Source organism: Diorhabda carinulata, chromosome 12, assembly GCF_026250575.1.
Source record: "Diorhabda carinulata isolate Delta chromosome 12, icDioCari1.1, whole genome shotgun sequence".
Taxonomy (NCBI): domain Eukaryota; kingdom Metazoa; phylum Arthropoda; class Insecta; order Coleoptera; family Chrysomelidae; genus Diorhabda; species Diorhabda carinulata.
The window spans coordinates 7,510,594-7,527,052 of record NC_079471.1 but is presented as its reverse complement, the minus strand read 5'-3'; the positions used below and the strand labels follow the sequence as shown (position 1 = coordinate 7,527,052).

General features: G+C 33.6%; 1 protein-coding gene across 35 annotated transcripts in view; it reads right to left on the bottom strand.

Annotated features, from left to right (window-relative positions):
- Window positions 1-16,459, bottom strand: part of LOC130899969 (disks large 1 tumor suppressor protein) — a 1,257,949-nt gene that overhangs the window by 304,627 nt on the left and 936,863 nt on the right. For all 35 annotated transcript variants that reach the window (XM_057810209.1, XM_057810221.1, XM_057810210.1 and 32 more), the window contains one exon: window positions 3,980-4,015. In XM_057810209.1, coding sequence (XP_057666192.1) covers window positions 3,980-4,015 — 36 coding nt within the window. The remainder of the gene's footprint in view (window positions 1-3,979; window positions 4,016-16,459) is intronic.

Sequence of the window (16,459 nt, the reverse complement as noted above, 5' to 3'; positions counted from 1 at the left end):
TTGACCATTCTATACCGAAGGTCCTGTCTTGCTTGTCCAATACGGCATTCAATTTCCTACCGAGGGTCCCATTTCTCATTTATAGTTATCCCTAGATATTTAAACGTCTTCACTTGCTCGATAGGCGTGTTATCTATATGCAGTTGAGCATTTAAAATTGCATTTCTACTTATTGCCATATACTTGGATTTTGTTGCATTTATTTTCAAGCCTTATTATTTCCCAATATTATTTATTTGACCAAAAATAATTGCATCTCGAATACGTTGTCTGTGAACTTTAACTCCATAATCACAACCCTCAAGAGCCCCAGCAAAGACATTCCCTCCAAAGAGGTTTAACACCATAGGAAACAAAATACAAGGCGTACCCCTCTTAATACTTTGAAGTCTTCTGTGTTGATTGTCTGATTCAGCCCGACCTGTGCATTTCGGTTTCAGTAGAGGTTTTGAATAATTCTTATATCTCTGCTGTCGATGTTGGCGCTCTGCAGTGTTTTTATCATAGTGTCATGCTTCACGGAATCAAACGCCTTCTCGTTATTGGATGCTTCGCGTATACCCACACCGCTTTTGTAACCAAACTGGGTCACTCCACTGTAGTTCTTCCAACTTTGTGAACATCCTTGTGTAAAGGATACGGAAGAATAGCTTGAGCATATAACTCAGTCGATGATCTTTGCATTTTACCGCTTCTGATATCTTAGGAATCATTATAAAAGTTGTGTAGCGCTAATCTTTTGGAATGTGATCTATGCTGAAAATGTCGTTAAAAAGGTTTACCAACACGTCAATGTTATCGTCTTCGAACAGCTTTATATCCTCGGTGTGAATGTCATCTGGTCCAGTAGCTTTGCTACTTTTATGGCGTGTTCTACCTCACTTCGGATAATAGGAGGGCCGGATAAGTTTTCAGTGGGTAGGCTTATGCTAGGATGTTTTGATCTGTCATGAATGAATAGAGATGGAGCGTAATCACTCCATGTCTTGGCCAGTTCCTCCTGGGTATTTATAAAATTATTTTGGTCATTTTTTAGATGGGTGGTTTGATATTTCTTATATACAGGCGAGATCTCTTTAACCTTTTTGTGTAGTCCGAAGCTATCGCCCCTCGTTTGTAGGATTACTACTTTTCTTCTTCTATAGTTTTCCTTTGCTATCTTGATTTTTGTTCTTATCATTTGTTGGGTTTTGTGTAGTCTACGTTGTTCCATTAAATCAAGAATTTCGTCCTTCATCCACTGGTTTTTATTGGTTCTTTTTATTTTATTTGCGACTTCAGTGTTAGCCTCATTTATAGCTGTCTTTATTTTCTCACAAGTCCTGATGATCTTGTTCTATCTTTCCTAGGTTTTCGTTGATATGTCTACTTTAAGTTGCTCCAAGATTTTTGTCTCTCACTAGTTTCTACGTGTCCATATATTTGTTATTAGCTGTTTTCTTGATCTTTGAAAGACGAAGTTTCATATTCGTATTCAATACAATTTCGGAATTTTTTGTTTATTAAGATACAGTCGATTTGGTTTCGTAGGACGTGATTCGGACGTTGGAATATTCTTTCCTTAACAAGCACTATGAGCAGGATCTCTCTTATTCACAAGTTCAATTGACAATAGGCTAACTGAAGTTCAGGAACAGGTGAAACTTGGTAGCGTCTTTGTTTAAGTACTCTTCTTCGAATATGTAAGTCATTGAGTATATGAGGAACCACTCATATGTTTTATATGCTTAGTTAGTTCTAGTTCAAGTTACAAAGCATATTTTTCTGTTGGTTCACCCAAGGAAAAGTACGACAGCAAGAAACTTTGTCTCTTTTTGTTCTCAAACTAACAAGAAATAGAAAAATTTTCAAGAAACAATTAATAAGTCGTGTGACTTGTCTAACTTTTTTCCAAACCCCTATTCCTCAGAATTCTTAATGAATTGAGGAATGGGAGGATGATATTGAGGAATTTTCTTATTCAGGAGGCTAAAGCTCCAGTTATCTCATCAGAAAAAATAATAATAGAAATAACGTGGAAAACGGAGGTAATTGAATACATAGCATTTCAAAACAATTTCACAATTTCAAGAAAATAATTTACTCGTACTTCAATAGATAACTAGTGCGATCCAGCTTCTGTCTATTTAAAATTGAATTCAAAATTAAAAAAAAAAACTCTTCATGTCCGTTTGTTGAAACAGAAACGGCATTTGGAATATTTATTGTTTCTCCAAAGATTTATCACCAAAAAAAAAATTACCAATATCCTCTGTTCCATTGGCCGATCATACAAAAACGATATAATTGACTGAATGACTGACAAATACGTTCAATAAACCCATTGAATGATATATCATAGTAATTAAAAAACAGATCAATTTGTTTCCAAAACAATTCCAATTTGAACGCATTCTATTAACCAGAAAAACGATAAGCTTCAACAACCCGTCAAAATGAATGGTGAAGTTGTAATAAAATGATATAGAACAGATATGTGTTTATTCGTATTTCAACGAAAATCTCGTTGTTTGAAAATAAAAATGGGAAATAACTAGTTTTAACTGCTAATCAAATGCCGCTTCAAAATATTCATTTACGTTGACATACCTTTGAAAGTTACTTCACATTGATTGATATTAAATTACGCCTTCTAACCTAACCTAACCACCCCATTCAAATGTCCTCTCTCATCTTTGGAACGATTATAAATAAACTGCGAAGATTTTGAAATTCTTTGCTAATGATAGATGACGCATTCGTCAATTATGTTATCGTAAAGTCATTATGGTCGATGGGAACCTATAGCAAGCGGCAATTCTTTTTCGAGGTATAGAAAACACCTATTTGACCATACTAATCTTGTTTTTTTATACTGCACGTTTGACCCTCTTCCTGGATCTTCCTGAGAAGCTGAACTCCAGCTCTCGTACCACCTCTTTGGTGGTCTGCCTACAGGTCTCTGAGTTTTAGCCCACTTTGCACATCTGCCTTCTGACATTCTTTCTACGTGATCCCTTCAGAATCTTTTTCGTGCCCTGACCAATCTCACCACATCCTGTACGCCCAATTCTTCTCTTATGTCATCACTCCTTATTCGGTCCCTGAGGGTGACTCCCTTGATGGTTCGCAGTATTTTTATTTCTGTGGTTCTTATTATTATTATTTTTGTTGTTGATGTCTCGGCTCTGGTTTCTGAGGCATATGTGAGAATAGGTCTCACACACGTTTTATAGATTCTGGTCTGCGAGCTCATCGCTTTGCTTCTCCACACTATATATCTTAGCTAACTTTTGATACTTTCATCGCTTGTGTTCGTGCCACCTTTGTCAGGTTTCTTTCACTATATATATTCACTCCCAGGTAATTGAGTCTTGTTGACTGAGATGCTCATATTAAATTTTCATCTTATATAGTAGACGTTGTAAGTCGTCTTCATTTTCTGCTACGGCAATACCATCGTCTGCTTAAAACAATACCTTTCGGAAGCGGTGACCCATTCTGTATCCTGCATTGACTTTGTTGACTTCCTCGATAATTTGATCCACTATAATGTTGAGTAGGGTTGGGCTAAGACTGTCTCCCTGCCGAGCACCATTATTAATTTGAACTTCTTCAGAGAGTTCCTTCCTTAGTTTTAATTCTTGTTCTGGTTCCGGTATAAAGTTCTTTGATGACTCGTTGGTACTTATGTCTATGTTGTTTTTCTCAAGATTCCTAACCACGTCCCCCAGGCGTATCCTATCAAATGCTTTGGTGAAGTCAACAAAACAGACAAACATGGGTTTATTAATTTTTGGTCGTTGACTACTGGTAGGTCGCTAGTAGTTGAAAGGATCATTATGAAGATGCCAACCTCTCGTTTTGGCGAAACGTCAAAAAACCGACAACAGCAGAAGAGTCCAAAAGCCCCACATATTTATGGTATCACCATCTCATAAGGTCTTACCATATGAAAAGAAAATGTGAAAGTCAATTTATAGTGGCAAAAATTGCTTACCTGATCGCTATCGTTTCCTTGCCAACTATCATTTCCCTGAAAGAAAAAGAAAAATACATCAATACATTATTATAGGAAACGATATTGGAAGGCTGGTATTCACATCAATACACAAAATTCTTAACAAAGTTACCAATGTTTCCACTTGCATATGTCACTTTGAATATTATAAGTTTTAAATCAATTTAGTGATTAGTCAATTATGACCGATAATATTTCAACGCTTTTTTGACAGTTGTTAATCTTCTAATGTTAGATAATAAAACTGCAAACTAATATTGAACAGAAATGCAAGAAGAAAACATCTTCATTACATTTCAAAATACAACATATTTCTCTTTCATATTAACAAAGAAGGGTCGAAACGGTGTCTTACAAACCAAAAATAATAGTGTTTACTTTATACGAACGCATGTTTATGTTTTGTCGGAATACTGACTGATTTGTTTATTATTATCTAACTGTGAATTATTTCTTTGGAGTTCATGATTTGGTGTGACTTGTAATCTTTGTACTAAAACATCTTTTGTGAAGTTCGTACACGAATTGTTTTCGTTCTCGCAAATTGAGGCTTGTATCTTTAAAGATTGGTAAAGCCAAGGAACTATTAGTTAAAACTCATGCAACTTCATAGTCTAAGCAAAAGTAACCGTACCATTACCGCCGAATTGAAAATACCGCGCCGTACTATGGACTACAACCTACAACGTGAAAAAAAAGCATCCACCAGGATCTTCGGCGATGGGAAACGTTCAGAGCGATCCACTACTTTGAGTACTTCGACAGTGAAAAGGAGATTGGGAGAAGTTAGCCTTTTTGGAGGGATGGCAGTGAAGAAACCTCTTTTAAGACGTCAAAAAAAATTAAGAGGCTACAGAACATGAAAATTGGACGCGTGAAAAGTGGTAGAGATTTTTATGGACTTATGAGTCCAAGCTTAAGGTTTTTGGGTCAAATGGGTCAGAAAAGTTGGAAAGCAGTGTCCTACTTTCATTTCACATCTTTGAAATATCATGAAAAACAAATAGAACCAAATAGACGACGATTATTCGTCTAAATTGTTACAGAGAATTCAAAATTGTGCACCGAAATAATAAAAGCAAAAGGGGGTTACGTCGATGAATATGTCAAAATTATTTATTATTATTTTCTTCTTATCTACTTTACTTTACCTCCTCTAAGTGAATTTCTTGGACATAACATTCAGGGATTTATCCATATTCGTTCTTGTCTACTGTTTTGAAATAATTCCAATTCCCAACATAATTTTAGTTACCTATGCACAGGTGTCAATGGTATTCCCTTCTACTTACTGTTAATAACGACATGGAAACACTTCTAGCATTAAAAAGTCTTTTCAGGATTCTGCAGGTATTACGAGGATTTGTACAAGTTGTTAATCCCATGATAAACAACGCCAGTTTTTACTCTAGTTCTTAGCATCATAACTAAAATAACTTTCATCACATATTCTGAATATCAAATAAAAAATTCCCAAATAGCAACATCAAAATAGAACTTATTAGTGTTTCCACAATCCAAATTTCTATAAATAATTTCAAACAAATCGATTTAATTTCGATTTAGAAATTTTTGAATATATGGGTCTTAGGTGGAACGTTAAGAAAGGTTCTATAACACTGGCCGACAAGATTTTCTTAACACAGGCGGGACCTTTATTTTTTAAATGGAAATACCCGTCCAATAGTAGAAAAAATATTTATTAAGCACTAACACGTACCACTTTTCAATAGCTTAATTATCCCTGTTTACATTAGCAAGTAGGTAATTTTACAAAGGGGCGAAAAAATACCTGAACTGTATTATTCAGAATAATAAACATAAAAATAACATTAAAAATTAGTATTCTGTCGAGTTTCATAGTAAGTGGTTCTCTGTTCATAGTGCAAAAAGTGCAAAAGATAAAGACGAAAATGTCGAGTCAAACGCGCCGCAGTTGCAAAATTTCTCCTGACTAATTTTGGTATATTTGTGGAGAATTTATAGTGAAATCGCAAGCGTAAAATGTTGAAAAAGCTTATTTCAAATATTTTGGTACTTTAATTAGAGACCAAGACGAGCAGTGGCCCCTCCCCCCAAGCGTGCTGCGTTAGTTGTAGCGTGTCATTGGTACAGTGGATGAATGGGAAAAATGCGTTTGGCATTTCCAATGGTATGGCGGAAACCTACTGATCATTTTGACGATTGCTATTTTTGCCCAACAAAAATTGAAGGTTATTCTAAGAAAGGAAACAACAAGATCGAGTATCCAAATTTGCCGTTTGGTCTACGAACTGTTCCCCATAACGAAGATTTAGCAGTACCGATTGCGCCTTTAGATCCGCAAAATATTGTTTTAGAATATACTGGAGACAACGTATCATCAGGAAGCTCCGAAGAATAATGCATTGACCCTATTTTTACTCCACGTACTCCAAGTTCCGGCGTGCCACATTTGACTGTTCAAAGTGAGTTGAATGATTTAGCATGTGATTTGGGGTTATCAAAGCAACAGACTGAATTTCTTACTTCCTGTATTAAGCCATGGAATTCGTTAGCCAAAGAGACAAAAATTACGACCTTTAGAAAAAGAAATGCTGCATTTTCTGCATTCTACAGTATGGAAAATTCGTTGTGTGCGTGTACGGATATTGATGGTCCAATGAAGGAATTTGATATTAAGCATAATCCCAGCGAGTGACGCCTATTTATTGAATCGTCAAAATATAGTTTAAAAGCAGTGTTATTTAAAACCGTCGATACCAGTGGCTCATTCTGTGAAGATGGAAGAAACTTATATAAAAATATTCGCATGGTTTTAGACAAAATTAACTACAACAAGTATAAGTGGCAGATATGTGGGGACCTGAAGGTGATTGGAATTTTAATGGGACTTCAGGGAGGGCAGTCGGGCAGTAAATCAACAATATGTAAAAAAAATTGGCAAGCAAGAAGTGATCTTAAACCGGGATCTTAAAATGTTAAGTTTATACCCCTTGTATATCCCAAAAATGACCTTCTGCCGACCCTTCACATTAAACTTGGATTGATGAAAACTTTGTAAAGGCTATGGATAAAGAGGGTGATGGATTCAAATACTTTAGAGAAGTCTTTCTCCAGTTAAGTGATGCCAAATTAAAGGAAGATATTTTTATTGGGACACAATAAAAAAGTAAATTTCTGGACGATGTGAATTTTACAAAAAACCTCACCAGACAGGAACTTAGAGCATAAAGGCATTTTTTAGTGTAGTGATGCGATTTTTGGGCAACAATATGGATCCAACTACCAACAGTTAGTTGATGAACTTCTAAACGCCTAAAAATCCTTTGGTGCTCAAATGTCATTGAAAATTCATTTCCTCCATTCCCATCTGATATTTTTTCCCAAAAATTAGGAAGCTATCAGTGATGAAAGTGAAAGTTTCCTCCAAGATAATAGAACAATGGAAATTCGGTATCAATTAGGATGGGATTTGGCCATTATGGGTGATTACTGTTGGTTCTTAAAAAGAGAAAGTGCAACCTTTCATAAAAGAAAACAGTAGAGCTAATTTATATCCAAAATGAATTTTTGTTTTTAATAGATGTGAGGCATGTTTATTAGATGTAAACTATAAATATTGTCAATATATATTATTTAAAAAACGTGAAATTATTTTTTTAATAAATATTAAACATTTTACCAATGAATATGGTTCTATAAATGTAAGTTAGAAACCTTAGGACCATTTTATCACAATATGCTATTCATTCTAGTGTAATTGACTGAATAAAGTGAACAACCAGTAATAAGCAATATAAATTGAAGACACATTGTGGTTAGTGTCACCAATTTATTGACATAATAAATCAAACATCCTTCGAGAGATGCCTTCGTTAGTCCAGCCAGTTTATATCTGATATCTTCATTATATTGACCAATCTATGTAGGCAGCATCAATATAATTATAATTGAAAATCCCATAGGATAATATTAAGGAACACAGAAATGAGTAACGCCGTATTCTGACCAGATTGTTACATTGCTAACAAGGCCGAAATAATACACGTCAATTCAGCTGGTTTGAACCTTGGCAATGCTGAATAGATTTAATTAATTTCCTCTGTTTGTGCACACACACTGAATGCGTGGTAGTAGTAACAGTTACAATTCGGAGTCTTGGGCTTTACTCACTTCATTGTACGTTAGTTAATTTATAGCACGTTCGGTGCTAGGGCGAATAAAAACTTCAGAAATTTTATTGCAAAAATAAATTATTTGATGATAGAAATTCATTAGAACGCATCAAAACTTGTTTTTCGTGTTTATAACAGCACCATATAAGGATGAATTTTATTAGAATTTTTATTTTCGACATGTCAATTGAATAGATTAAATTTACCTTTTAATCCGGTCAATTTAGACGTTCGAAGTTACATAAATTCCCATCAAGCTGAAAATCACTAAAATTGTTTAACATACAATTGAACATAGAATTTGAATGATCCCTATCATTTCCGTCCATGGAAAAAATTTTATTCAAGATCAAAGGTTAAAAAAATGAGCTTTTATCAATTTTCAGTAAATCGGTGAGTTTTATCATAAAAATACTCCAGACAAAAATTGTAGATCATAAAATTATCTACAAAAAACGTATCAATACTTTTTTTCCTACAAGCCACTGTTTCTGAGATATAATGATTTAAAACGTTGTAAAAGTTGTCGTATTTAATACCACCAATATATTTTCAGCAGTAAACTTTTCTTACAACATTGAAATGAACCGAGACTTGTTGTGAGTATATGTAAGAAATTTCTGTTGACTGCTGGGAACTGTCATAAGTTCATCAAATAAATGCTGGTATGCAGCATCTTTGGTATTTGTCGTGCATTAAATACGACAGAAAATCTGAAACATTATAACTTTTCAACTTTTACAACTTTTTGAATCGTTATATCTCAGAAACGGTGGCTCGTAGGAAAAAAAGTATTGACACGTTTTTTGTAAACAATTTTCTGATCTACAATTTTTGTCTGGAGTATTTTTATGATAAAACTTACCGTTTTGTTGATAATCGCGAAAAACTCATTTTTTTGACCTTTTACCACGAATAAAATTTTTTCCATACACGGAAATGATGGGGAACATTCAAATTTTATTTTCAATTGTATTTTAAATAATTTTACTGATTTTAAGCTTGATGGGAATTTATATAGCTTCACTCTTATTTTTTGGTCTAATTTGACCGGACTATTTCATATTTTTAGAAAATGTTTTATTCAACAGAACACTTCCGATCACAGAATTAGGGTGGATCCACAGTGTAAGGTCGATTACGGATCGTTCGCGGTCCGTAATCGTAGTGTGGATCCAGCTTTACCGTTCGAGGAATTTAAACTAAAATATCAGTTTTAAACTTTTATTTTGATTTTAAAAGTATTTGATACAAAAACGTGTCTATATATGTATCATATATTCCCGCCAAACGTGAAACAGGCTTCAAAACATCGAACTAGTGCGCACACGTCGAGTTGAGCGCTGTCGATGTCAGTGCAGTAAAAACATTCTAGGAATGGGCAAATGAAAAAAAATATATCGATAAATATGGTATCGATATTTTTAAACAATATCGATTTATGCAGAATAAAAAATATCGATATTTTGATTTATCAATGCATCTTAATGTTCCTCATTTTAGGTCTTAAATTAATTTTGTTTTGATAATTTTTAAAAGAAAGATAAATTTTGACGGTTCGACTTTTCTTTAAGTTTTAAAACAGAGAAGAGACCTAAAATCGATAACATTTAGATGCATTAATATATCAAAAGGTCTAAGAAATAAAAAGCAAAAAGGGACAATTAATGCATTTCGTGAGTATGTTTTTGACAACTGTGAGTATTTTGGTGGAAAACGTGAAAATAAAAGTATCCCAAGAACCTGCTTCTATTGACAACCCCAATCGAGACGATTCAGTATCTTTAAGTGTATGTGAGAGAGGGTATTCTCAAATGAACCTCATCATAACTGAATTCAGGGCGTCCTTGTCAACACAAACTGTCTCTCCATTCCTTTTTCTGAAACTGAAAGGGCCCTCACTCACTTGTTTTGACCATTCAACTCTTTTCTTAGATATGAGTAATTGTTCTATACAATGGTACGAAAATACAAAAAAATCAGATATTTTAATCTGGAGAAATGTCACGACAAACATTCATCTTAATTAAGAATAAAACATTTTTAAAAAGAGTCTTTCGAATAAAACCTTCTTCAATTCATACAACAGATGCCGTTCTACGCTTTCTTTCTAGTTCCTAGCAAATTGAAAAAGAGAATAATGCTGAAAAACAAAATATTCACAAGCAAAAATTTTCGTCTAACAATACTTTCTCAACTTGGTGGATTTCATTGAAATGGAAAACTTGTTAGCTCTCTAACACTAGAAAGGCAACACAGTTATATATTTTCTTGGGTTTTATCTTTTGTCTTTCAGTCAGCAAGTATTCGATATCGATATTTGTTTGCTTCGCCAGTTTTCGAATAGAATAATTTCAAGTTGCAGAACGAAATATAAAAACATCTGTATAATAGTAGCTGTATTTCGAGGAAATATTGATACATATAAATCAAAGTGTGACTAGTTAAAGAAAATCAAGGAAAACTAGTTTCTGCTCATACAATAATAATTTGTTATTAGAGAGAGAAAGAGAGAAATGGTTTATTGTGAAAAAATTGTTACAATTTGTAGACAAAAGCTTGGAAAAACTAAAAAACAAACTACTTTCGTTTCTGCTGTTCTAGTAGATAGCAAGTAGTTGTGCCATCAATCTGGAGGTTGTCCTATCTACTCCTCTTGTATGTTCTTAGCAAAAATTAAACCAGTATACAGCATGACTGGAATTTAATATTATTTTTAGAACAAAAGTCGTTTACAGAGTAGAAGGCACCTTCCAGTAAATATGCCCTCAAATTATTGCGGAATGCGGGAAAAGATGATATCGATTTGATATCAATTAGCAAATGATTGTACATTTTTTTGCATTGTAAAATGTTGAGCCCGTAACTAATTGTGAACGTTGAGTAGGTAAGTAAAGGTCATGCTTGGAGAAGAGTGCTTACGAATTAGGCAAACGGATTCAAAGATGAATAAGAAAGGAAGAGTCAGAATTTTTAATCTTTTAAAGAAGTCCCTGCATTGACCCCAGCTCTCTTTTGTAGTTTGAGGATTCGCTCAAATTGAGTCGCACCACACGTACCCCAGAAGTGAATGTCATATCGGTAATGCGACTCGATTAGGCTGTTAAGGAGGTGGATAAATTCAGTTCTTTGGGAACTGATTCCAGCGCAAAACAGGAGGTACTTAATTTTTTCGATAAGGTGGCAATATTTAAGTCCCATTTCAAGGAATTGTCCACAACAAGCCCTAATATGTTACAAACAAAGATACATAGCTTAAACATTTTCTGGAAATTAAGAAATTTCATAGAAACTGAAATTCCTTGTTAATTACCAACTTATTTTAAATTAATTTGTAAATTGGTGAGGTTATGGATAATTAGTATAATGAGTGGGAATTAACGAAAAATGTTTTTACATTTTTAAATATTTAAAATGATAGGATAGTGGATACGTCCTTTCAACGATAACAAAGAGATTGAAAACATACGCTAGGAGATGATTAAAAAGTTATTGTTGACAATAGCCACATGTCATTTATCAAAAAATAAGAATGAGCAGTTGCCTTGGATATATGTTGATTTATTTCGATTTTGACGTTAATAATTTTTAATATTGCGAAGTTAATTGTGAAAAATATTGTCCCGAACAAGCTCGCAAAATGGGTTCTTAAGCCGGCCCCGTCCAGCTACAATGGAATTTTAAAATTCGGCGAATTCGCGCGGCACCTATGATTCACTTTTTATCATAGAAGGCGATTTATTACAGTATTTCCTTTAAATAATTTCCAGGAAAGTCTATTTGTGTATTTCTAGAGTTTCTTTTTGTTATTTTGTTATTTGTGGTGTATGAATAAGTTTATGTAGCGCAGATAGTTAGTTCTAAATAAATATTCGTATTGAAAACAATGAATTTGTAAAAGTAATTGCAGAAATTATATAAGTGATGTTTTATAATTAAATTATTTTAAGTGTATTGTATAGTGTGCAAATAAATTAAGAACGTAAAGGATACTGTTTATTAATTCACCCCACGAATAGAAAGAATGTAAATAAATACGGAAAAACATTACATGTTTATGAAATTATAGAATGAAATATACTAAAAAATACAGATCAAAGTAAAAAGTTTGTGAGGAAATCATTTATGGAATTTTGCAATGATAGAAAATATCAATTAGATGGAAATCGGACGGTGGAAGAATTGGCGTTGATTTTAAACGGTTGGGCTGTGAACATGAGAAGAAAAAGAGGGACAGAGTCTTAAGAAACTATGGTCAAAATCATGTGGAACCTAACAAGAAACTGTTATGAAGAAATGAATCTTATTATTGATCCGTTCAAAAATGTTGTATTTCAACAAGCGCGAGCTGCCCACATAAAAATAAAGAAAATATAGCCTTGATGGACCACCTGAAGACGTTAGACTTTGCAGATAATACAGCCTGCAGTCATTTTCTCAAAGTGTGAGACTCCTGAGCACTATATAGCTACATTCTAAGGGGCGTGGATTAATGGATATCGCAGCGAACCCAATGGATTCTTTGGGCCGCGGTATTATCATACTCTAGTTATTGTAAATGTATTTGTCTTTATGTTTATTATATATTTTTCCGAATACATTAAAAACTGTTATTTGTCTCGTTCTGAAGCCTCATTCTTCCCATAATTGAAAATGGAAGTATATTGAAGATGAACTCTTGAGTTGGATTGTTTCGAAAAATAACAGGACGAAAATATGAATTTGAAATATGCTGCCAAAACCAGAAAGTAAACTGTTGTTTTAAAGAACATTTAGTACTGCTATTGAACTAAGAGATGGCGTTGAAACGAGAATTCGAGTTGGCTATCTAAAGGATATGGTTGATCTAAAAGTATAAGTACTAAACTTTTTACGTAGTAGGTGGTAGAGAAAATTCATAAATAGTATTATATTTGTTAATATATTCGCATTTTCTACATTTTCTTACGAAAAAAATCATTTATCCTAAATGTTTTTGTTGAATGAAAAAGTGAAAATATATTTTAAACACTTGATAAAATGCTTTGGTGTTCGAATATTTGAAAGAACGGATCCATTCATACACATAAAATTTTCCTCTGGTCGAATCACGATTTGGTGCTTGGTTTTTTCTGTACTATCTCAGCTACATGGTTAATCCTAAGTTGGAATTTCTGAAATCAAGTTATCGTCTTCAGAGACTGAAGGTGAACTGTTGGTTAGCGTGTTTGTGTAGTGGTAGTGTGAACAGTGTGCTCAGTAAATAATCACGTATCTTCAAAACATTTTAATATCCCTTAGTTTTTATAATGTTTAGATATTATCGTTATAAATTTCTGTCTGTTGTGATCATATTTATTGTGTTATTTCATAAAATAAATCTATAAAAAGTTCCCATTGCAAATTAAATAATGAAAGACTCGGACCAATTTGAAATCCAAATCAATATTGTTATTAAAATTTTCGCTACGCTGAGCTGATGAAATGCAGGTAACGTTGTGCTCGACCTGCCGAATAAGGACAAAAACAGACGAAATCAAATTTAATTCGACTGAGTTAGATTTAATCATATTTTTCGATCTCGGAAGGATATTTTTGTGACATTTTCTAAAAGGATTACTGAACAGTCTTGAAGTTAATCGCATCAATTACAAAAGATTAATCTTTATTCACGATTTTAGTAGTGAGCGTCATCACCATTATGATTTACGACGTTTTGTATTCTAGTATCGTCAGGTTATTAGATTAATTTCATTAAGAGGAATCTGCCGAATTGTGCCAACTATGCTTTTGTAGATATTACAACACTGTTAATAAATCAACATGATAAATTATGTTTGGATATGTGAGAGGTATTCAGGTAATTCTGAGTTCGAGTTCATGTACAGAAGTGAAAACATTTTTTTGGGGTTTTAGATACATTTCAATAGCTGGTACCAAGATCAGAGATAGACGGAGAGAATAAATTCACCATTCCGGTACACAATTTAGTGACAACAAAGACAATAGAGCAAACAATAAAAATGGAGCTAGATAGGAAAAAATCAGTTAGAGGAATAATCGACAGTGGTTGAGTCAGGGAAAGATAATCCTGGAAACCGAAATAGATCTATTGAATTTCAGGATATTGCCTCCTGAATGGACATCTAAAGACACTAGATTTAGTAACGTGCAGATTCTGCTACGGAGATAATGATACCTCTATCTACAGGACATTATACTTGGAAGCGTATGAAATGAAAGATGAATATTTTAGGCAAGCTAAAATTATGTAAAAATTTGAACTTAAACACTGGAGTAAAACGGAACGAAATAGCTGACAGACCCGCTAAAACCCTTTTGTAGCATCAGCTACAGAATAATTAAAAAAACACTGGAAAAGAAGGTGTGAATGAGTGAAACCAGTAACTGGGACAATCTACAGAGATTGAGACAAGCAAATTTTAACCAGAAATATCTGTTGAATGTAATAACCTAGACAAGAATAGCCTACGGATACTTGTCTGGGTACTGTTACCTCAATCTCAACTGTCAACTGTCAACATTGAACTGGCTAGAGTTACATTTAAGGAAGTTAAAGTTGTCTACTCCAGAGCGTCCCGAAAGTGTTTTGCAGTACGGAACTGTCACTTTAACTACATGGAACACTCAAAACGCAATTTTCGTTATGTAAATGAATACAGAATTAACAACTTTCAGATGGCGTCGTCTAAAAAAGTATTTTGGATACGATACAAATCAAAGGTGAGGGATGACTATGTACAGATGGTAGAGTTGAAGTGGGAATTCGTAGAACATACTTGAAGACAAAAAGAAGAAGGATGGAATAAGATGTTAATACATTGGAGAACTATAAACTACAAAAGAAGAAGAAGAGCACAAATTTGTTGGTTTGAAGATTTGAAAAATTTCGCCAGACCAAAATGGATGCACCTCTTCCAATATAGGGAAGCATTGAGAATATGAAGGGCGTATGAAGCTGATTATTTAAGAGGTAATGCTGTTAAGCCCTAGTTATTTACACAAATATAGCGCCACAGTCATAATGAAGTAAATAATTAATAAATATTTTTGGAAATAATACGTGCTCATTGTAATTGTTGCTATAAACATTTTATATCTCATTTCTTTATTTTACGATATTTAGAGTATTGAAATATATTTGTAATGTATCAAATTGTGGAATTATGAATTAGAATTCCGTTTCCTGAGTTCACAAATACTAAGTAAAGAGAAAACAAAGCTATATCTGTACTAAAAAAATTATGGGCAAATCATTTATTGAAACACGAATAAGTCCTGCTTTTTAGTTTTTATTATGCTACGCAACTAAATTCGAATTTTCAGGTTTTTTGCAAAAAAAAGTTTTACTTGAGATTTGTTCCAGATAAAGAGATCAATACTATGAATCTTTTTCTGACGCCTATTTTTATATCAACAAAAATACTTTTAAAATAGTAAGTACTTTAATTTCTATTTAAAGATTTTATTTTCTAATTTTTGGTGAAGGTGCCGGCACCCAAATTATATCTTCATCCTAAGAAAGTTATGTGGGCTACAGACAAATGAAAAAATACAAATTTTGGCAATGTGGCGATCTATTTTATCTCAATACTCTTGATTCAGTGACGTTCCAACTTCCTCACTCGTCGGAAAATATATTTTCTCGAGGGCCACAAAGTAGACCATCATTGTAGCAATGACTTACTCAGTCATACTCAAGTTTATGCCGGAAAGTAACTTTTTTAGTTTGGAAACAACAAGTAATAGCACGGTATCAAATCTGGAGATTCGCTAACTGTCTCAATCTCACGATGTGTCACATGACGATCTCGCAATATCAGAATCGATGTTTTCAGGCATAAGCGCCGATTTTAAACCGATCATTACGAAATTCATCTTGTAGCGAATTCGGAAAACCAGCGAAACACGGTGGTTCGAGATGATGCTTAATCACCAAAATTAGAAGCGAGTTGATCGACGCACTGATGTGGGTTTAATCTACGTCGTAAGTCATAGAAAATTATTGCGTTTAAATTCCATTTTTTGACCAAGATGAATGTTTCAAATATCTGTAAACAACGCAAATAGCACTCGTATGACAACACGTTCACTATTAGAAATGTCAAACATTAGGATGGCAATGTCAGATTTCATATATTCACACCTGCGTTGCCATATCTGAAAACTTAAGTAGCAACCCTCGTATTCTAATCAATTATTATGGTGAAAATAAGCTTTTTCGGTAATTCTATACTTTGGTGGTCTCCTCGTTTTTTGGCTCATCCGATTTCGATGAATTTTTTTTTAAATCTTCGTTTTT